Genomic DNA, 22430 nt, shown 5'->3' on the forward strand with positions numbered 1-22430 from the left:
GAGACCCACATCTTTTTTCCCTTCTGACTGGGGTTTTTCCAGCCTGCAAAGCTCCCTGCTTACAATGAGTTGTCCCCAGCAAGTCAGACTGCCTAAAAAGTCTGCGCTTTGCTTTCTCTGCGAAGGCTAATGAACAGCTGGAATTGCCAACGGTTACAAGTTACCACACAGCTCTTTATAAGCAAGTACATTTATTCTTAAGGGGAAAGCCTTACAGAGAAAACGTACTGAAAACAATAAAAGAACCTACACGCATGTGATAAGCTTACCAGAGATCACCCCTACTCCAACAAGGGCTCTGATAGGAGTCAGTCCTTCACACCCCACCAAGGGTTCTTTCTGTGGTTATAAGTTTGTAACGGCCTTAGCACAGACCAGACACACCTACGAATAGGTTAGTCTTTCCTTTACACAGCTGGGCCTTCAGACTATAGATAATCAGCAGACAGTGGTCCTCTCCTTCGGGTGTAGCTTCAAAAGGCTGGGTTTTTGCATCACTCGAGGTGGGGAATTTGCATTCACCTCCCCCTAGAGATTCCCGAGGCTAACATTAGACACTGTTTGTCCCAAAAGTCCTTTCTTGTCTGGCCCATTGTTCAGTCTAGTTCTTTGAAGTTCATAGCACTTCCCAGGGTTCAAATCCCATCTGCCCCCCTAGAGAAGTTGCATGCAGTCCCAGCCCACAAGAATACATTTTTTGAGGTCTTTGTTAGAGCGTTTGCATTTAATACAATGGACTCCAAAGATACTTAAATTTAATTCAGTAAGGTTCTTCCAGGATGCTGCAGGAAATTCCCATTGATGTGGGAGTGAGACGTATGGCATTTGTGCTTCTAAGTCACGTAAACTCTTGAAAATACCAGCCTCATCTAAATAAATATAATTAATAATAGTAAGGTAGTACCTGTTGCACAAAATAAGTAATATGTAGTGATGGGGGATGACTGCTGACATCTTCCCAATGTCTTCGCTCTTTGTAATTTTTAACCAGTTTACCCAATTTCTGCACATTGCAATCTGTTCAGGTCTGTAAAAGATAATATCACATTCTGTCCAAATCTCAAAACCTTACCATGCCCAGATAGCACTTAACTCCTAATTTTATGATCTGCAATTAGTTACCAGGTTATTTCTGCTACAAATTACTTAGGATTAAATTTGTGCAGTTTAAAAATAAACACCCTTGAGACCTTTTATACATTATCCCCGGTTTGATTGGTGCTCCCAATATTTGTTGAAGTAATGACGCTCCTTCATCATAAAATGAAATGTAAGAATCCCACCATGCTGGTAAAACTCAGCAGCATTAAGTTAATATGTGCTCACATTTGCATTTTGGTATACAAGCAAAAATTAACAGTCCTAACAGGAAGACCTCTGATACGATTTAAAGACACGGAGCATTTTATAGATCTTCTAAGCCAAACTATTTTGCTCTACATAAGTTTTGTTTTTAGAAAATGTAAAGTGTTTACCAATTGCCCTTCCCAGCTTTTAAAACATGTAATGCGTTTTTTTGGAACATTTATTCCTAACTTCGAAAGAAATGGATTTTTAAATCAGTCGGAAATACTCCATAAATGTCTCAGTTGTGCCATCTATGCAATGGTCCGAGCTGGGAGCAGAAGCTCTAGGAGGGATTCTGCTTCTAGGTGAAAGTGGGAAGATTTCTTTGGGCTTTGGATCAGGCCCATAGTTTCCAAGCAGGGCCAGCTCTAGGCACCACCAAACCAAGCACGTGCTTGGGGCGGCACAGTTTCAGGGGTGGCATTCCGGCCATCTTTTTTTTTTTTTTTTGCTTCGGGCGGCAAAAGCCTAGAGCCGGCCCTGGCAGCAGCAGCGTGTCGTGCATGGGGGGTGCCCTGGGGCCGCTGCGGTTCTCGCCGCAGAGGAGCAGCGCCTGCACCTTGTGGATGGGCCGGGCAGGCTCTGAGTGGGGGACACTTGGGCTGGAGGCTGCCCCATGGGGCACATGGAGCCGCCTGCAGGTGCCGCAGGGTGGCCGCTCCCCAGTGCAGCAGCTGGGGCTGGGTGAAGCGGCCCGAGCCGCCCAGGGACTGCGGCAGGGCGGCCAGAAGCAGCTGCAGCGGGGTCATAGAGGGCGGGACACTGCTGTGCAGGGCCTGTGTCCCGCTCTCTGGGGCTCCGCTCCCTCTGGGGCTACCCTGCCCCGGCTCCTCAGCCCCCTGCTGGGGTTGTCACCCGGCTCCGCCCTCCTGGGTCTCGGCCAGTCCTGGAGGTGGGAGCCCCAGCTGGAGGGACCCTGGGCTGAGGCACGGCCCAGGAGCCCCACTGCTTACCCCGACCCTGCCAGCGCCGGACCGGCTGGAGGCGAGGGGAGAGCGGGCGGAGTCAGCCCTGGTGGGAGGGAGTCCAGGGCTGGGGCGGCAGGGGGTGTGGGTGGGGGAGAGCACTGGTGTGTGTGTGGGGGGGTGAGAGCTCAGGGCTGGGGTGGGGGGCAGCCAAAATTTTTTTTGCTTGGGGTGGAAAAACCCTAGAGCCGACCCTGTTCCCAAGGCTGTCGGTTTAGTTATTTCTCAGGCTGGAATTAGGTGTGGGCGCATGTCAAGGAAGCAGAGGGTTTTTGTTTTTTTTCACATTGTAAAGAACTGTCTTTCCCTCTCTTTCATTGTCTGTTCTTAGCTATGCTGTGACAGTGCAGGAATCTTATGCTCACCCTTTCGATCAGATCTATTATACGAGATGTACTGATATACTGAACTGGTTCAAGTGCACTAGACATCGGTAAGTGCTGTTGCCAAGATATTTTAATTGTCTTTTGCCCTTTCATCTCCCCGTATAACCAAACCTTTGTGTTACCTCCTTCCTGATACCGAAGGAAATACAGGCCTTTCTGCAACAAAATCTTTGTGACTGATAATATTTCAGAAGTCTTTGCACTGAGAAATCCAGAGTTCAGGGCAATCTAGGAAACCAGGAGAGGGACAGTGACTCTCTCCTGAACTTTGATTCAGCTACATCAGGGATTCTCAAACGGGGGGTTGGGACCCCTCAGGGGGTTGCGAGGTTATTACATGGTGGGGTCACGAGCTGTCAGCCTCTACTCCAAGCCTCACTTTGCCTCCAGCATTTATAATGGTGTTAAATAAAAACGTGTTTTTAATTTATAAGGGGGGTGGTCGCACTCAGAGGCTTGCTATGTGAAAGGGGTCACCAGTACAACAGTTGGAGAACCACTGAGCTCCACAGAATACTTCAGTTGCCTAGTGCAATATGGGACCAAATGGCTTGGGATGTATCACAGAGTCTTTCTTTCTCTTTTAGACTGTTAGTTTGAATATGGGTCAGGTTGGAGATGACTAGAAATGGGACCAAGCTACAAAGTTTGCATCCAAATCTGAAGCTGAAACTTCCCATACATTTGGAGTTTGGAGCCCATCTCCATCTCTAGCACGGAGGGAAAGTTGTTGCCATCTGATCAGATTCTCCTGGGTGGTGTGAAACCAGCTATTGGCGGCCTGGCTCCCAGTGGAAAGCCATTCAAATAAACACCCAGCACAACTGATCCTCTTGGGGTCTCTTCCTGCCAGCAGCTACTAATTGGGCCCGATTCCCATTGACTCAGCTGAGGGCACTCAACACCTTGTAGGTTTGGAACTCCATTTTAGTTTCTGTGGTCTGGTGCCCAGAATTGGGCACAGAAGTTGAACTGCTCATGCCAAGAATAGTGGTTTGGTTGGAGTATAGCAGATTAGGTGGGGTTGACTTGTCTAATAGAAAGAACAACAAAGGCTGAGCCAAAGTGCATTTTCCAAAGTATTGTCCTCTCTGCTGCACGGAGAAAGCTAAAACTCCTACAGAATGCTCAGTACGGTGGCTTTTTATTTATTTATTTTTGCATTAGAGGCTCCTGGTAGGGAAGGCTGCCTTACGGTGCTTTCTGGATTGCAGTGTTATGCCATCTTGCAAGGGAATGAAGTCTGGGAATAATTACCTAGTGGAGACAATGCACTTCGGGGGTTAATTTCCCCGTCTCCTGTAACAAGAACTAGAGATACAGCTTGCCAAGCAATAGTTCTTTGTGTGGCATACTGAAAACGTAGTTTCCATAGAAGATTGTGTTGATCCCATTGCTGATAGCTGACCTTGCTGAAACACAGAGAAGAATGGCTATTCCTGAACAAGCTGCTTGCCCTCTCTTTAGTTCTGTGACAATGTTCTCAGCTAGCAGTACCAAGAAGGGCTGTGTAGGCTGCAAATCCTGTGTTTATAATAAATGTTCTATTGCAAGTTTCAAAATACATATTGATTTTTTATGGTGTTTTTTTTAATATCAAATGCCTTCATGCATTTTAAAGTAATTATTGAATGCTCTCCTTGCTATAATTTAACACAAATATAATTCCAACCGTAGGCATTGATTTCCAATACTGTCAAATGGCTTTCTGTCTTGCAATTTAGAATAAGTTATAAAACAGCATATCGAAGAGGACTAAGAACAATGTATCGGCGAAGATCTCAGTGCTGCCCTGGATATTATGAAAGTGGAGACTTCTGCATACGTATGTATACAGTTTTGATTCATACGTTACAATTAAAAAATATCTTCACCCAGAAGGTATAGAAAAATCAAAGATGCTAATACAACAGTAATCAATAAAATTGAGGGCTGATTTCAGAGCTACTGAGCATCCACCACTCCTCTGACTTCAGTTAGAAGTGTGGGTGCTCAGCATCTCTGAAGGTCAGATCTGAGGCCCTGATTCAGGAAATCATTCCAACTTCAGCGCACACTTAATTTTAAGCATATGCCTAAATCCCAGATCGTTTGCATTATTTTTAAGTGCCAGATGTTTGCCACATTACTTTAAAAAGTAGTAATGCTCTGAGTCTCCAACCAAAAGATCAGGGCATGATAGCACAGTGTATCTTTCCAGTGTAATATTTTTCTACCTGTTCTTTCTCTTTCTAATGTGTCAAGTCCCACACTGGTTTTGTCCATATTCATTTTCAAGAGCTATTTCCACTCTAAAGATCAGGTTCTTCACTGATCCTTAACTGCAGTCATCACAGAACCCGCCCCCCCCTCATTCTAGGAGAGTGACTCAGGTGGAGCAGACTGTGGCCTTGTTTACACTGCTAAAAAAGCTGTATTTTTTTAAAATCTTAGAGTAACTAATGTCCATGAATCCGTCTGAGCTATCCTGAGGTAAAAACAAAATGAAAACCAGGCACATCAGTTTTACCAGGAGGTATACAGCTCTGTACCCCTTCCAGGGGTACAATCTCAGTGAGTTTACCTCACATTAAAACGAAAGTGCCTGGTCTTCACTATGTTTTACCAAGGGATAGCTCTCACTCATTTATGTGCGTTGGGTTCCCTGATGTGCAAAATACACCCTTTTCAGCACTGAAGACAACTTAGGTCTGTGTCTACTGTTGAGATCCTTCCCGTCTCTTCCCCTCCTCATCTGCCACCTTGTCTTTGTTTTCTTTAGCCATCCTGCCACTTTCTGTTGGTTATCTTTGTTTGGGATTTTTACATGGTGATCACTACCCTGCTACTGTCACTGGACCATCTCACTCCTAGCAGTGTAAAGTATCTTGCTCCCTCCCATGGCAGAACCCCCAAAAAGAGGCCAGGGGTCACCAAGAAATTCACCTCATTGAATTCCCTTCCAATGCTGCCTTAATGAGAGGAGGAGGAATGGTTTGGAGACTGGGATTCAGCCTCCAAACTACACAGATCCTGGGTCCCACTGGGGAAAGGAAGCTCCAGCCACTACAAAGGAGGTGCTCCTCCACATTGCTTCACTCAGCCAGTCCTTTAAAATCTATTTCATTAGGATTAGTGGGAGTCAATGGCATGTGGCGAGGGGAGACTATATCCCGCAGTGTGTATGATGATCAAAAGAAAGTTTGATTAAAAAACAGTGTGTAGATTAAAGGCTAATTGGGTCTTCTTTCATTAATAGCAGCCTTTATTTCTTGCAAAAGTTAAATAGCTTTGTAATTAACAATGACATGCTTAGGCTGCTGAAGGCTGAGTTTAACTCTCTATTACTGGCTCTTTCTTGGATTAAAAGCAAGAGAGAAGGCTTTTTTGTTATTGTTTTGATCCTTTTCCCCTCTTGTTTATTGTCTCTTTAAAGAGGAATGTTAGATTTCTTTTTCTCGCTTGTTGTGTTGGTATTTTCTGTGTGAATTAGCACTGATATAATCTGTTTTGCTTAGTCTTAACTACTCAAGTAATCCAGAGATGTATGGCTCTGCCTTTCATTCCGTGGTGCCTTTTTCACCCTTCTCATGTCAGTGATGATGCATTGTGGACAGTGGCAGATAGGCAGAGGGTCAAATATTTTTCTTTTTTGAATGGAAAATCTGCCCAATTCTGCATTGTCTAGTTGGAGTGAGATCTCTTCGGGACAGGGACCAGTCTTTTTACATGTCTGTAAAATGCATAGAACAGTTTGGAGTGCAGTGTAACACTAATCTCTAATTCAGTGTCCTGTCTCTGCTACGGGAGCAGCTGTCAATTTAGGTTCTCCTCTTTAGCTCCTTGAAGTCCCCAGCAAAACTCCCATTGCCTTCAGCAGGAGTGCGAGCCGGCCTCTGTGGCTGGGATCATTTTGTTGTTAGTAATGAATTTTGGATACAATAAATCAAAGAATGGATGTTGTTGCTAAGGAGTTGGACTAATGTCGGCAGTTGTTGTGTGACATTTCTTCTCACGAAACTCTGGCAGAATCGTTTGGTTACAACTTATACCACCCCTCGCTAGTTAAATACTGGTAATTTTTCAACAGAGATTGCCATAGGGGCTGAATTGTACAGAGCAGAGCACTGCTTTTCCATTATGGAGGAATGTTTACTAGGAAGTACATTGAGCCCATCGATCTCATTTTATTGGTGACCTAAGATGGATGTGACTGCATGTCCAGAGGTGAAAGGTTAGAGAATTCACCTATTTCAGCATCTTACCATATAGCTTTGGGAATTTAACTTTGAGGGAGGAGTTTGTCTTTGTGGCTTTTGCTTTTATTGCCTTACTAGGCAAGATTTAAAATAAAACAAAACCAAACACGAAAAGTGCATGCTTTTTCCCCACATTGGTGTCTTAGAAATGCTCCCTATCAGTCTGGTAGTTGTGCAAAATGATTTCCGCCTCTCTTTATATTTATACATGACAGAGCTTTCCGCTGAGCTGCCTCTGAAAACAAACTGCATCCTCCAGGTAGTAGATCAGAGCAACTATGATTTAGTATACTTTGTTTGCTAAGGGAAGCTTTTGGCAAAGCAAGTGCATAAACTACAGAAAATCTTTTTTTTTAAAACAACGACAAGGGTTCAAATGCCCTTCAGGAAGGATTTTTAAATTGTACCAACTAGATTAGCATCTGTGGTAGATAAAGCGGCTTTGAACGCTTCCTTGCTGCTTTAAAAAAGAATGTTACATGAGTCTTTTGTTGTTTTGCCCTTTGAGCAGAGTGTAATTGAGGATTTCCCTTTACAAAGTGCGTCAGGTGGAAAGAGCCCCTAATTCACTAAATGGACAGCTGTTTGTCTGGGAGACCAATGCTTTCTTCAGTCTGTCCCTTTTAATCTTTTCTTGCAGATCAGATTTATATAAAGCATCCACAGGAGAAGTTTGTCCTAGGTAGCACAAGGGGCAGAGATCCAGGCATGAGAAAAGTGTAGGGGAAGGCAGAAAGCAGCATATTCTCCCTTCCACCCCAACCCTTGTATATTGATTCTTGGCAGGAAAAACAGTCAAAGGACAGGAGGATGACAATTCACTTTTTCTTCACATTTTGGGCCATAGAGTATTTTAATCACCAGATGGTTTTTTATTTTTAATTTTCAAGGCTAGTATTCTGTTTTCATTCACTTTCTAATATATATCCCTATGCAGTGTGACTGGATGGCTCAGAGATTTGATAATGGCAAATGGAGTTATTTAGCTCTAGGTCCTTGGCTCAAACCTGACCCAAGTCAGTAGTGTCTGAAATTGGTTGTGTCTTGGTGGTGCTCTCTGGGATGAAGCGAGGTGATCACAGCTTGCTCCCAATGAGCAATTATTTGTGTTACAAAAATATTGTCAGTATTACTACTGATTGGCCCCCTTGCTAGCAGTCTTTATAGAGAAACTATGGATTTCACTGGTGGAATCTCCGCTCTGTCAGCCAGAGTGGTGCTCCATCACGGTCAGTCTAGGCACATGATGATGTTTGTGGTTCTGTCTGGTCTGTCAATAAATGAAGGATTTCATCCAGTTGCCAGCGCAAGTAGTGACCTTTGAATTCACTTTTGAACCAAGGAAGAATGACGTCACCATCAGGACGGAGGACACGTAGCTGTGCCTGTCCAGTCTGGGGGCAGCCTACGAGTTCAGCAGGGCCTGCCTGAATCACCACTCTGCCTGGCTGGCTGAGGAAGCCCAATGGCCGCGACTGATCTCTGGTTGCTCAATGCTTATGCCTGCAGCTGTGATTGCTTCTGTGCCTGCCTTGTTCCCAGCCCGGCGCCTGCCCGGTCTGTTCCAGCCTTGCTTCCCTACTGGAGTCCTGGCTTTGGTTCCTGACTCTGGCACAGACCCTTTGGCTCTGATTACTGGCTAGGACCCCTGGCTTCAGTTTCTTGCTCCTGCTCTGATCACTAGATCTGATTCCAGTTCCAGCTACTAGGCCTGACCACCCACATCTGGGTTTCTGACAGTTATTACAGTAGTAAGATAAGGTGGTATTATGTACAAGTGAGTTTTGGAAACTGATTATGGTCATGATTTTTAAATAGTGTATTCCATGTCTAATATTTTAAATACAAGCAACAAATTGCAGTATATAATTTTGTATTCTACTTGTATGACAATTCATACCTTAGCATTATACTGGGTTTACAATGTTGCATATATAGTGTCGTTTATTTAAAAAAAAATCTATGAAAAGATTGTTTTATTGGAGCCATATGGCCTGATTGTTAAACATCTGTGCGGTAGAAGTAACAATTCCAAAGCGTCCTGCCATCTGGATGAATTCCAATACTTGAAGTTTCGTGCATATGATGCAACAACACACTGACACAGCAGTCAAGGATTCTTATGATGAAAAGAAAAATAATAGCGTCTGTGATCAGTGCAAAAGTTGGAGCGTCGAGGAAAACACTGAATCAGCAGTTTTAGCTTCCTGAATATTCATAGCATTTGTTTGTATCATGTCATAAGATTTGTTGATTTCCTGCCCCCCTCCACTGCCCACGGATCATTAACATTTTAAATGTTGGCCTGTGATTTTAAATTTCTCTTGGCCAGCAGTCCTGTAACTTAAAGTATATTTTCTAAGTCTTAACAGGTTTCAAATGATATTTTTTTTTCATCTTTGTAGAAATGTGTTATGCCAGTGTTAGTGCTTTCTGTAAGAGCCTTAGTGATACATTATTCAGGCATCCAGCATTCTGTGCATCAATAATGCATCATAAATAAATGGAAATGATATAACTATACATAGACACTTTATAGCAGGGAACATATATGCTCTTTCTCTCTCTGATTTTATAGGGTGTGTGTGTGTGGACACATACACACACAGAAAAATGGTATGGAAGGCTATTGTTCCTGTGGCCTTAGTAACTATGGAATTGAAGTGACGATGGGAAATATGTTCTCAGCTCAGATATAACACAGTTTGTTTGTAATTCCTCCTTTTATGCCCATTTTGTGTGTAACTTCACACAGGTTCTCCTGTGCCGAGTAACAAGGATACACAAGAACCCCACCCCTCCGCTCTAGCCTTCCTAGCTACACACACCTTTGGGGCAGTGTTCTTAGTTCCTGTCCCTGCTGAGTCTTTCCTCCAAGGGACTAGCTCCCAATTCTCCATTCTTCCTAGCTGGGTCCTGCTCCCTGCAGGCTGGCCCTCCCCCAGCCCCTCTGTCTGAGTGCTAAGGAGAATCTCTGTAGAGCGGCTCAGCCAGCCGCCTTGTCCCTTTCAGTCTCTCACTGAGCTCATGCTGACCTTCCTATCTCCCAGCAGGCCTGGTTCTTGATCACATGCTCCCATCCTGCAGACCCCCGTGCTTGCTCATTCCCTTCACCTTGAGAGGTAGGCTAGGACTTGAGCAGGCGAGACTGAGCCCCAGCCCTCTGAAAGGGGCAGGGTACCCTGTGATTCAGACAAGGTATAGGCAGGGCCGGTGCAACCTATTAAGCAACCTAGGCGGTCGCCTAGGGCACTAGGATTTGGGGGGTGGCATTTTCTTCGGCAGCGATCACGGCGGCCGGATCTTCGGGGGGGTGGGGAGCTGCCGTGGGGGAGGTGCTTCGGGGGGGGGGATGGGGAGCTGCCTCAGGGCTCGGGGAGGGGGTGGAGCAGAGGTGAGCTGTGGTGGGGAGCTGCTGCATGGCTCCCTGGCGGGGGTGCGTCAGGGCGGAGGGGGGGAGCTGCTGTGAGGGGGGGTGCCTCAGGGCGGAGGGGGGGATGGGGAGCTGCCTCAGGGCTCGGGGAGGGGGTGGAGCAGAGGTGAGCTGTGGTGGGGAGCTGCTGCGCAGCTCCCTGGGGGGGGTGCCTCAGGGCGGGGGGGGGGAGCTGCTGCGGGGGGGTGCCTCAGGGCGGAGGGGGGGTGGGGAGCTGCCACAGGGGGGGCGTCTCAGGGTGGAGGGGGGGAAGCCTCAGGGGAGGGGAGGGGAGGGGCAGGGAGCTGCCGCGGGGCTCGGGGAAGGGGGAGGGCGCAAGGTGGAAGTTTCGCCTAGGGCGCGAAACATACTTGCACCGGCCCTGGGTATAGGGCAACTATTGAGGTAAAGGAGAGTGTGCAGACCTCATTGGTGAAGATGTGACAGGCATGATTCTCTTCTGCTTATGCCATTGTAAATCCAGAGTAATTCCCTTGACGTCAATGGAGTTACACTAGTGTAAGTGAGAAGATAACGAGGTCCCACCAAGGGAAGGTGATATGGAGAAGGTGGGCTGGAAAGAAGAGAGGTAGGACAGTTCATGGACATGAAAAGAGAGAGGAATGGAGGAGAAGAATGTAACAGCAGAAGGGGTGGGGTGAGGCTGTAGAAAGTCTCAAAGTTGATAAACATTTAGAGAAAAAAATTAAGGCACCCTGGTTACCTGGGAAAAGGAGGTAGAATTACTTGCTATTTCTGTGGAATGACAAGAGAAACGCTTTCCTGCATGCTCCAGACGGTAGGCAGGAAATACAACAATCGAGAAGGACACAACGAGCGGGATCAAGGTTCAGCAATGCTCACACGTGTATTTGTGTTAGCAGCGCTCCAGTGCAGGAGGGCTTGTGGGAAGCAAACATGAAAGAGTCACAGACACAGTCAAACGTGAATTCACTTTCAAAGTCAAATATCCAAGGATATATTTCTTCAGTTAAGTTGCTTAGTTCTAGCTAGCCCTTTAAATGGAGAGTTCCCAAAGACAGGCTGGTGGAAATCAGCATAGTTCCATCAAAGTCAATGGAGTCTGTGTATTGCCTTCGAGGCTTTATATAACCTTCTCCCCGCTACACTTCTGCTTTAATATCTGTCTTCTCCCCACCTCATGCTTTAGTCTTCTCCCACTTTCCTCTCCCTCTGTCTTCACTGCTCTTCAGTGGTGTTATGCTGATTTGCTCTAGTGAAAGATCTATACTGAATAGGACAATTACTGGATTATAACGCATGCCATATGAGAATTGAGAAATCATCGTCAGTGATGATTGCCACCTATGCAATCAATTCAGGTTTATTATAGGCTTGTCAATCCTCAGTAAGTGACTGATTTAGTCCAGTCTCTGTCAGTTCCCATGTTTTGCTACCCTTGCATGGATAATGGTTGTATATGAATCTTTGAATTACAATTTAAAGCAAAGAAGTTTTAAGGTATATTGTTGGCTCTGGCAGCCATAGCTGCTGTGGTGTTTGTGGCTTGTGGGGCTGGCATTTTGCTAGGGGAGGTGCAGCATGTCCTTCCTTCAGCGTCAGTGTAGTGCCATCAGCTGCTGAGCAAGGCTGTGGCCCATTTCGCGTGAGTAGTGCTGCTGCTGGTTCTAACCATGGCCCACATGTTGCAGTCAAAGGCCTCGGTTGCTCGGCCCATACTCATGCTGATAAGCACCTACTCACATGAGTAGTTGCATGAGGTGAGTGAGTGCAAGCAGCAGGATTCTGGCTGTCCCTGTGTGGACAAGCTCCCTTGCATCACTGCCTCCTTGCACGCTTGTGTGCGAGGCACTTACCCTCAGTGGGCACGGTGAAACTCCGGAAGATGGCAAACATTTTCACCCCAAAAAGGAATTGTGAATGTGATTGATAGTCTGGGAGTGTGGCGATGTCTTGAAATCAATAAGATTGAAAAGCAAAAGGACGTGTGAAATGAAATCCATGTTTAAAATTAAAGTTGTGTTCTTAACCCCTCCTTTCTGTCCCTCTTTAATGGAATGATTTTCCTCTGCTCTGATGTAGTTTTAGGGGGAAGGGGGCAGGGAGGAGAGAAAAAAATAGCAACTATGTCAAGATAACCTTTAAAAAGCACTCCTAGTACACACACAAAATCTGAGCTAGCATCTTTTTCACTTTCTCCTATTGTAGTCTCCTCCAGCTGTGACCCTCCCCTGACTGGTCCCTTGTTCTTTGTCCTACAATAGCTCCCCTGATGTTTAGAGCTATCAGAAATAGGGGGACAAATCTCAAACAGATTCCCTTGTTGATTCAGAGAAAGAGCTACTGGTACCCTGGGTCTTTTTTTTTTTCTTCTTCCCATTTTTGGCTGCCTTACACCTTTTAAACTCTAACTGAAAATGAATCAATATCACTACAAGGACGTTTGACGAGCATATAAAACAGAATAAAAGTGACATGCAACGGTGCCATATCTGATAAAACAGGGTCATCAATAGAAGCCTAAGTGAACTTTCTTGGGTTTACTTAGTCTTTGTAGTTCTGTTGTTCTAATGGCAACAGAGAACCATTCAGAAAGCTGGTGTGAAACAATCTTTCAAAAGATCTTTCTGAAGAAGTGAGGTTTTTTACCCATGAAAGCTTATGCCAAATAAATCTGTTAGTCTTTAAGGTGCCACCGGACTCCTTGTAATCTTTCAAATTATTTCCCAAGATAATTTAATAACCTATATATGCCACTCTCCACTTCCACCTTAAATGGTGAACGCAGAAATCATATACAGTAACTCCTCACTTAACGTTGTAGTTATGTTCCTGAAAAATGCGACTTTAAGTAAAACGATGTTAAGCGAGTCCAATTTCCCCATAAGAATTAATGTAAATGAGGGGGTTAGGTTCCAGGGAAGTTTTTTTCACCAGACAAAAGACAGAGAGAGACAGACAGACAGAGAGAGACAGACTCTCTCTCTCTCTCTAAGTTTTAAACAAACAATTTAATACTGTAAAAAGCAACAGAGAGTCCTGTGGCACCTTATAGACTAACAGATGTATTGGAGCATAAGCTTTTGTGAGTGAATACCCACTTGGTCAGACGCATGTGGTGGAAATTTCCAGCAGCAGGTATAAATATGCAGGCAAGAATCAGTCTAGAGATAACGAGGTTAGTTCAATCAGGGAGGATGAGGCCCTCTTCTAGCAGTTGAGGTGTGAACACCAAGGGAGGAGAAACTGCTTTTGTAGTTGGCAAGCCATTCAGTCTTTGTTTAATCCTGAGCTGATTATGTCAAATTTGCAAATGAACTGAAGTTCAACAGTTTCTCTTTGGAGTCTGATCCTGAAGATTTTTGTTGCAGGATGGCTACCTTTAAATCTGCTATTGTGTGGCCAGGGAGGTTGAAGTGTTCTCCTACAGTTTTTTGTATATTGCCATTCCTAATATCTGACTTGTGTCTATTTATCCTTTTACGTAGAGACTGTCCAGTTTGGCCGATGTACATAGCAAAGGGGCATTGCTGGCACATGATGGCGTATATAACATTGGTGGACGTGCAGGTGAATGAACCGGTGATGTTGTGGCTGATCTGGTTAGGTCCTGTGATGGTGTCGCTGATGTAGATATGTTGGCAGAGTTGGCATCGAGGTTTGTTGCATGGATTGGTTCCTGAGTTAGTTACTATGGTGCGGTGTGTGATTGCTGGTGAGAATATGCTTAACGTTGGTGGGTTGTTTGTGGGCGAGGACTGGCCTGCCTTCCAAGGCCTGTGAAAGCGAGGGATCCTTGTCCAGGATGGGTTGTAGATCACTAATGATGCGTTGGAGAGCTTTAAGCTGAGGACTGTATGTGATGGCCAGTGGAGTTCTGTTGGTTTCTTTCTTGGGCTTGTCTTGCAGCCGGAGGCTTCTGGGTACACGTCTGGCTCTGTTGATTTGTTTCCTTATTTCCTCGTGCGGGTATTGTAGTTTTGAGAATGCTTGGTGAAGATCTTGTAGGTGTTGGTCTCTGTCTGAGGGGTTGGAGCAAATGCTGTTGTACCTCAGTGCTTGGCTGCAGATGATGGATCGTGTGGTGCGTCCAGGATGGAAGCTGAAGGCATGAAGGTAGGCATAGCGGTCGGTGGGTTTTCGGTACACAGTAGGGGGAGGGACACCGCTGAACTGCAGGCAGCTGCTGCACAGGGAACTTAGGGGAGCGGGGAGCTGATGAGGGGGCTGCCAGTCCACCCTGGTTCCAAGCCCCCACCAGCTAGCTGCAATGGGCTGCTCTTCCTGCAAGCAGTGGACAAAGCAGGCGGCTGTCCAGAAGACATTAGAAGGGAGCATTGCACAACTTTAAACAAGCATGTTCTCTAACTGATCAGCAACGTAACAACGAAACAACATTAACCGGGACGATTTTAAGTGAGGAATTACAGTACAGTATTTCCCCTTTACATTGCCATTAGGAATTTGCATGCTAGGAATGATTCTTTTGCCTTACCACTTCCTCTGAATTCCTTACCACAGATCGTACTCATATTAAACTTGCTGGAAAGCAGCAATGCCAGGTGAGCCTGTCACTTCAAGTATTAAGTCAAAATGGTTCCATCCAGTGACATTAGTTATGCTGTGCAATATACTGCATGATGTCTTATGAAAACAACCCGGCTCCTATACAGCTTAATGCAAATAGATTGTATTTTAATTATTAAACAGGCCTTCAAAATGTGTGTGGAACGTAGCAAGTAACCACAGAGGGTGAAATTGTGTTAAAAAAGCCTGTGATTTAGGAGATGAAGTCCCACTTTCAAAAGTGGCTTAGGGACAGATTTGCAAAAGTATTTAGGTGCCTAAAGATGCATATAGATGCTTAGTGGGATTTCCAAAAGTGCCTTGGCACTGAACTCTCCTTGAAATCAATGAGCACTAAATTCACGTAAAATCTCAGAGACAAGAATTAAAGACAAGCATAGATAGATCAAATGTTGAATGCAGGGAGTTTGGATCTGATCTCACTAACTGCTGAAGCCATTGAAAGTTCTGCCATTGGATCGGATTCTGTCTTCCTTCCCCCATGACTAGCGAGCGCTCAGCATGAGTGACAGAGGTAGAATCTGGCTCATAGACTTCGATGGGCGCAGGAGCAAGCCTCTCGTCTTTATACAGGACTGTAAAGAACCAAACATACTTTTGCAATATGAGCCTGATTTTTCAAAGGTGCTGAGTACCTGCAGCAGCTTCTATTGATTTCTCTGGGAATTGTGGTCGCTCAGCATCTGTGAAAGCAAACCCAACAAACAACAATCATATGTGCTGGGGGTGAGAGTGAAACTAACTGGCCAACTGCTGGTTGCAGGGGTGCTCTTGGTGGCCATGCTAGCTTTCCATTTATTCATATAGTGCTGTAATTTCTGTGTGTTCAGCATTCATTGCTTTGGCCTGATGGAAGGTAATGGAGCAAAAGAGCAGGAAACTTTAGTAACCAAAAGTAAACTGAAAAATGTGTGATAGGTTGAAATAGCCAGAGGAAGTGAATTCAGGGCTGGTCACTTGCATGCATATGTCAGTTGTAGGTTTGCAGGGAAGCCATTCATGAAATTGGTGCTCATTTCCGGTTCCCTACTTGTTTTCAGTCAGGGAAGAGGGTGAAATTGGCTAATTGCTTGGAAAGTAGAGCTTTGAAAATCCACGGATATCCACAGCCCGTTTTTGTGGAATGTGGATGGAGGCGGACCCAAATTTTATATCCCAAATTCTGAAAATCTGCGGATAGCTTCTTTATATCAGTGGCTCATTTTTGTGGATCGTAGATTGGGTGCGGATACAAAATTTGTATCCGCATAGGGCTCTATTGGAAAGCGTCTGTCAGCAATTCTGAACTGAGTGCTGTGTAAAAGAACCCATAAAACATCAAAACAGATGTCAGGTTCCCCTCTCCCCCATGTGTTTTACTGTATCTGTAATCAAGATCCCCCCATAGATAAAGGGTCTTAAGGGTCCCACACCATGGAGAAATCTATATTTGCTGCAGGGCCAGGCCTGGTATAAACGCCTCTCTGGATTGGGTACAGAGACACTCCCAGTGCTTTCCTCTTACAGACTTTTTTTCTGTAAGACTGTAGCATTTCACTTTAAATGTGCATGTGGTTGTGTCTTGGAGTCTATACATCCCATGGTGGTTTGACAGCCAAAGGGTTAATGAAGCAACTGTCTGCTCAATCAGAGCTGATTGGCAGCCCCACAGCAGCTGTGAGGATAAGAGGGCAGGGTGGTGGCCAGAGAGACTGAAAAGGAATTTCTGCAGCAGACTGGTGATAAGCTTCCAGAAAAATCCACCACTCCAGAGGCAGGACCAGAGGCTGGGGGAGCCTACAGAACAGGAGAGGTAGGCAGCAGCTTAGGGAGCAGCAAGGGACTGAGAGGGGCTTGCTCTGGCTGCACCCAACAAGGGTGGAACCCAATGGAGAACGCTGGAAACTCATCCCCTACCAACTCCAGCCCAGGGGCATTTGGAGGAAAGGGTCTTAAAGGCAGGAGACCTAGGGCTGATTAGTCCCCATTAGAGCCACAGCTTCTGACTCCCCGCTATCCTAAAGGGAAAGGAGACGACTGAGGTCCTGGCCAGGAGGGCTCAGGTCACAACAAGGTCTTGACAAATGCAAAACTGGGTGTGGTGGCATAAAGGGGGATGGCACCAGGTTGGTGTACCCCCCTGTCTGGCCACAAAAGGGGTGCTAGCAGACAAGGCCCCATATTACAGGTTGGCACTATTGTGGTACATGCATTCCCCTTAATAAGTATTTCTTAAAGTCCTCCAGGGAAATTCTGCTTGAAACTTGGAGCATTAAGAGATTTCATTGAAAAAAAAATAAAATTAAGGTTGGAAGGTTCAATTTATCTCAAGCTCAGTATTTCAACCATTGATATTTTCACTTTCCAAACCTCGTTTTCTTGGATACAGTGGGTAAAGAAACACTGTCAACCTATTTATGCCCAAAGTTTACTGTGCTTTAAAAATACAAATCCCATTTACCATCCCTGATTAACATTATGATTTATTTGTGTTACTGTAGCATAGAATCATAGAATACCAGGGTTGGAAGGGACCTCAGGAGGTATCTAGTCCAACCCCCTGCTCAAAGTAGGACCAATCCCCAGACACATTTTTGCCCCAGTTCCCTAAATGGCCCCCTCAAGGATTGAACTCATAACCCTGGGTTTAGCAGGCCAATGCTCAAACCACTGAGCTATGAATTGGACCATAAATCTGACTATCGCGATAGTAAAGGGTTTCCCTTAACGATTAATTATGAAGGCAAGACAATGGGCCTGTATCAGCAAAAAGAACGAGGAGTACTTGTGGCACCTTAGAGACTAACACATTTATTTGGGCATAAGCTTTCGTGGGCTAAAACCCACTTCATCGGATGTATGGAGTGGAAAATACAGTAGGAATATATATATATATATATATATATATATATATACACACACATACAGAGAACATGAAAAGATGGGGGTTGCCATACCAACTCTAACGAGACAAATCAATTAATGTGGGCTATTATCAGCAGGAGGGAAAAAAACTTTTATAGTGATAATCAGGATGGCCCATTTCAAACAGTTGACAAGAAGGTGTGAGTAATGGTAGGGGGAAAAATTAGCATGTTTGTGTAATGACCCATCCACTCCCAGTCTTTATTCAGGCCTAATCTGATGATGTCCAGTTTGCAAATTAATTCCAGTTCTGCAGTTTCTCATTGGAGTCTGTTTTTGAAGTTTTTTTGTTGAAGAATTGCCACTTTTAGATCTGTAATTGAGTATCCAGGGAGGTTGAAGTGTTCTCCGACTGGTTTTTGAATGTTACAATTCTTGACGTCTGATTTGTGTCCCTTTATTCACAAATATTATGTTGGTGGCCTGAGATCAGAATCAGCCCCAGTAGTTGTACAGCAATTTATGTCCTGGATCTCTCTTTCAGCTCAATTCCCTAAATTACTTTGAAATGTAGCTAGTATTTTGCCACAGTTTCTTTTAAAGGTGAGACTATTGTATTCATATAAATATTGCATCCCCACTAAGGTTAGTCTAGCTCTCCCAAAACACTCTAGCATGATCTTCAAACTGATTGCCCCTCTGTCCCTGATCTCATCAGTATGACCTCCATTTGCAGTGTGGGGACTCATCTGAAATGAAATCTGATGTTGGCCCTGTAGGACACGTGTCGTATAATAGCCCAGCTTCAGTCACAGCTCTAACTTTAGCAATTTGGCCACATTCACCCTATTTATTTGTGTTTTTGGAGGTGGGGGGAGGGGAGGGGAGATTTGTTAGATTTGTTTGATGGAAGTTGGAATATGACCGAACAAGGATCTCATTTGAAAAATCAATACTTTCCTCAGTGCAATACAGGGCTAAAAGTCATCTAGGGAAATCTGTGTAATTCGATTTTATTAGGCCTTGCGTTGCAGTGCAAGGAACGCAAGAGGCATAGCGTGGCCAGGAGTTCTCAATTTGTCTACTTTTGATCTTTCTGATATAGTAATAACATTTTTGTACACCCATTCTTGCTCACATACACAGTACACACGTTCTGTCTATGAAGATCAATCGGCAGTGAAGCAGTGTCACTCTCGGACAGAAAATATTATTTTCATGGGAAGAGGGCCATAATTCATGGCAAGCCAGCAATCAGGGAGTTATGGATATGTGGCAATGTTTTGTGATACAAGAAATATGTTTCACAGAAGCTAGGTTATGATAGATTGAATTTGTACCACAGGGGAATTCACTTAATATCCTGGGTGTATAACTTCTAGGAAAATGTGCAAGCAGTGCAGTTCTGCAGTAATTTCTAGATCTCCAAGGCTGCATAGCTTTGAGACGGCATTAGAACATTAAGGGCCAAGTTCTGCTTATGTCCTTGTCACCATGGCTCCAATTGCACATCTAAGGGCAGAATCTGGCCCTTGTAATTGATGTTCTAATTGCTTTTTTGATAATAGCCCATTTACTTTGGCATTCTCTCCCATGCTTCCTTTATCACAATTGAAATCTGACAGGCACTAGACCAGTGTCGGAAAGTAGAAGGTCTCAGCATTATTTCAGTAATGCCGTCATCGGAATAAGCCAGGGCTAAGCATAAATCAGAGCAGGGTTTTGGAAAATAGTAGAGCTGAATGGGCTAATGTGAGGCCCTGCTGTCTAGGAACAGACTCTCCCTTCAGCTGAAGGGTTCTGTGTGTCCCTGCCCATACATGATAGAAGTACTTACCTGATCATCTAGAAATTGGCGCCTCTTCATCTGAAGGCCTCTGTATGCTCCAACCTCTGTATGTGATGGAAGTGCTCACTTCTCTCTGACATCCCATTTTTAGCCACAGGGGGGTTACTGTGCATGTTGGATATGTTACCGCTTCTAGCTGTGTACTTGGGAGCTGGGACTCCTCTCCCACTCAAAGCCATCCCCTGGGCCACCTCTGCGACAGGGCTCCTATGGAGCCCTGCCCTCACTCATAGGTGCTGACTCCGTGGGTGCTCCGGGGCTGGAGCACACATGGAAAAAAAATTGGTGGGTGCTCAGCACCCACAGGCAGCTCCCCGTGGCCCCGCCCCCTGCTTCAGCTCGCCTCTTTCTCCGCCTCCTCCGCGAGCGCACCACACGTCCTGCTTCTCCTCCCTCCCAGCACTTGCGCCGTGAAACAGCTGATTCACGGGGCAGGGAGGGAGGAGGAGAGGGAGGGGGCGGGGATTTGGGGAAGGGATCCAATGGGGCGGGGAAAGGGGCAGGGGGCTCGGGCACCCACTGGTGCTGGAGGAAGTTGGCACCTATGCCCTCACTTAAAACTGCCCTCCCCACCTAAGCTCTTGAAGGAGGGCACCAGTCTAGCCACTGCCTGTGTCCACCTGTGTGAGTTTAGTTTCACCTTCCCTGGGCCTGTGTGGGTGAATCAACTTCAACCTGTGCAGATTATACCAGGGAGACACATGGTGCAGATCATGCTGCTCAATGGGGACACCTCTCCTGCCTCCATCAGGCACTGCTGCTTCTCTGTGTCCTGGCAAGATGCCCCAGAAACTCCTTAGCTAGGTAGCAGCTCCTCTCGCTCTTCCTAATTCAGATTCCGCAGCCTGGTGAGATCTTACTTCAGCTCAGGAGGAGGGAGAGCTGCACTCCCCCAATCCTAGGAGCGGGGGCAGATCTCTTGCTTTTAGCAGAGCAGGAAGAGTTGGTTTCCCCTCCGGGCCTCATTCAGGCAATACTCCGATTGACGTCAGCGTTTTGCTGGAGTGAGGCCAGCAGGATCAAATCCTTCAAAATCAATAATTTGCAGCACACAGCACGAGAGAGAAGTGTTAAATATTTCTATATTGCTCAGAAAATACAAGTCGTTACCTCACAACAGCTACAACATACAATACCATTCATAGGTAAAATCACATTAACCTTGCCGATACCAAGGATCAGTTTCCAGAAGAAAATCTGTGACTGGAAGAGTGTCTTGTTGGTGAATTTAAAAGAAAGAAAAAAGAAGTTTTCCTAGGTCAGGTGCTGTGTTCTGCTGATTCCGCCCCTGTTTTAACCTCATTAACAAGTTGAACAAGTGTGTTACTCCTTGCCAAGTGCGCTAATGGTTGTTTTAAACCTTGCAGTCGGGAGTGGAAAATCATTTATCAGAAACTGTTAAATGCTCAGAATAATCCCCAAGAATATTATTGTACTAGAACATTGATTAGCAGAATTGATTGAAGCCATGCAGCTTTCACATAGGAGGAGGACATGATTGTTTTTAGCTGGAGCAGCAGCAGGGACTTTATAAAACCAGTTGCTGACTTTCACTGATGCACAATTATTAATATTTAAACCACTTTGAAAGAGTCTTTGGAGGCCCAACCCTACTTGCCTTGAGGACAGAGGAAAAAGATTGGGCCCTAAAAGTGGCAGGGTCTATGTCGGCCTAATACTCGTAGGCTATTATACAAAGAAAGTAGTATGAGTTTGCTTTCTTAACACAATGGCTAAACCCATGGGGTGAGCTTAAGTTCTGTGAAGATTCCTTGCAGAGGGTGAAATCCTGGTCAATTGACGCCAGTGGCAAAACTCCCACTGACTTGATAGGGCCAGGATTTCACCCAGAGTCACACGTCATTGAGGGGCATAATTTACTTCCTTATTCCACAGAGCAGGTTGTGGGGCCTGTGACACTCCCAACACTGACACAAGAGTATGAGTACCAACCTCAGGGTTAAAAACCAGGGTACAAACTCCAAATTGGTTGTGAGTTGTAAATTTAGATTTCACCAACCAACTTCACCAAGTGCAAAGTCCTCAGGCACTTTGACAGCCTTAACATGGCATCACAGACTGTCCCCGTGGATACTCCATCTGACTTGCCAGCGAGGAGAGCGTGTCTCTGTGATAAATGGTCCCTTATGCCAAGAATCATGGCAATATTCAGGTTAGTCCTGGTCCCAAAGGACTGGTCACTTACACCAGGTCAATTTTAGTGTGAAACATAAAGCACAGTGCTTGCAACCAATCCTATAGTAATCTATATGAATGTTTATTAAATAGGAAAAGGAAATTCAAGAGTTATTTACAGGGCTAAAGCAAACGAATAGTCAGGTTTTAAAAATAATACACTTCTACCCTGATATAATGCGACCCGATATAACACGAATTCGGATATAACACGATAAAGCAGTGCTCCAGGGGGGCGGGGCTGCGCGCTCCGGTGGATCAAAGCAAGTTCAATATAACACGGTTTCACCTATAATGCGGTAAGATTTTTTGGCTCCCAAGGACAGAGTTATATCGGGGTATAGGCTTCTTTATTCAGCAAGTTTTGCTTGTCCTTTAGAGCTATTCCCAGCTGGGGATCTCTTGTTTATGTCTAGAAACTCCTAAATACTCTAGGCTCTAATTATCCTACCCTATTGCTGTATGCTGCCTACAATGTTCAGGCAGCATAGAGATCCCTAGTTCCTTTTGGTTGGGGTTTTTATCCCTCTCCTGCCATGTGCACTGAGCTACAATCTTGGCTGATGGGAAGAGTCCACCCGAGGACTCATCTTCATGGGGAAGAGAGCAGAACAGCAATAAGTA

The 22430-nt window shown here is 45.2% G+C and overlaps 1 protein-coding gene across 1 annotated transcript in view; it reads left to right on the forward strand.

The window, feature by feature from the left end:
- MEGF11 (multiple EGF like domains 11) overlaps window positions 1-22430 on the forward strand; it is a 360979-nt gene that overhangs the window by 105556 nt on the left and 232993 nt on the right. The window contains exons 4-5 of the mRNA XM_044980598.1: window positions 2644-2745; window positions 4423-4523. Of these exons, the coding sequence (XP_044836533.1) occupies window positions 2644-2745; window positions 4423-4523 (203 nt within the window). The remainder of the gene's footprint in view (window positions 1-2643; window positions 2746-4422; window positions 4524-22430) is intronic.

Source organism: Mauremys mutica, chromosome 11 (assembly GCF_020497125.1).
Source record: "Mauremys mutica isolate MM-2020 ecotype Southern chromosome 11, ASM2049712v1, whole genome shotgun sequence".
Lineage (NCBI taxonomy): Eukaryota > Metazoa > Chordata > Testudines > Geoemydidae > Mauremys > Mauremys mutica.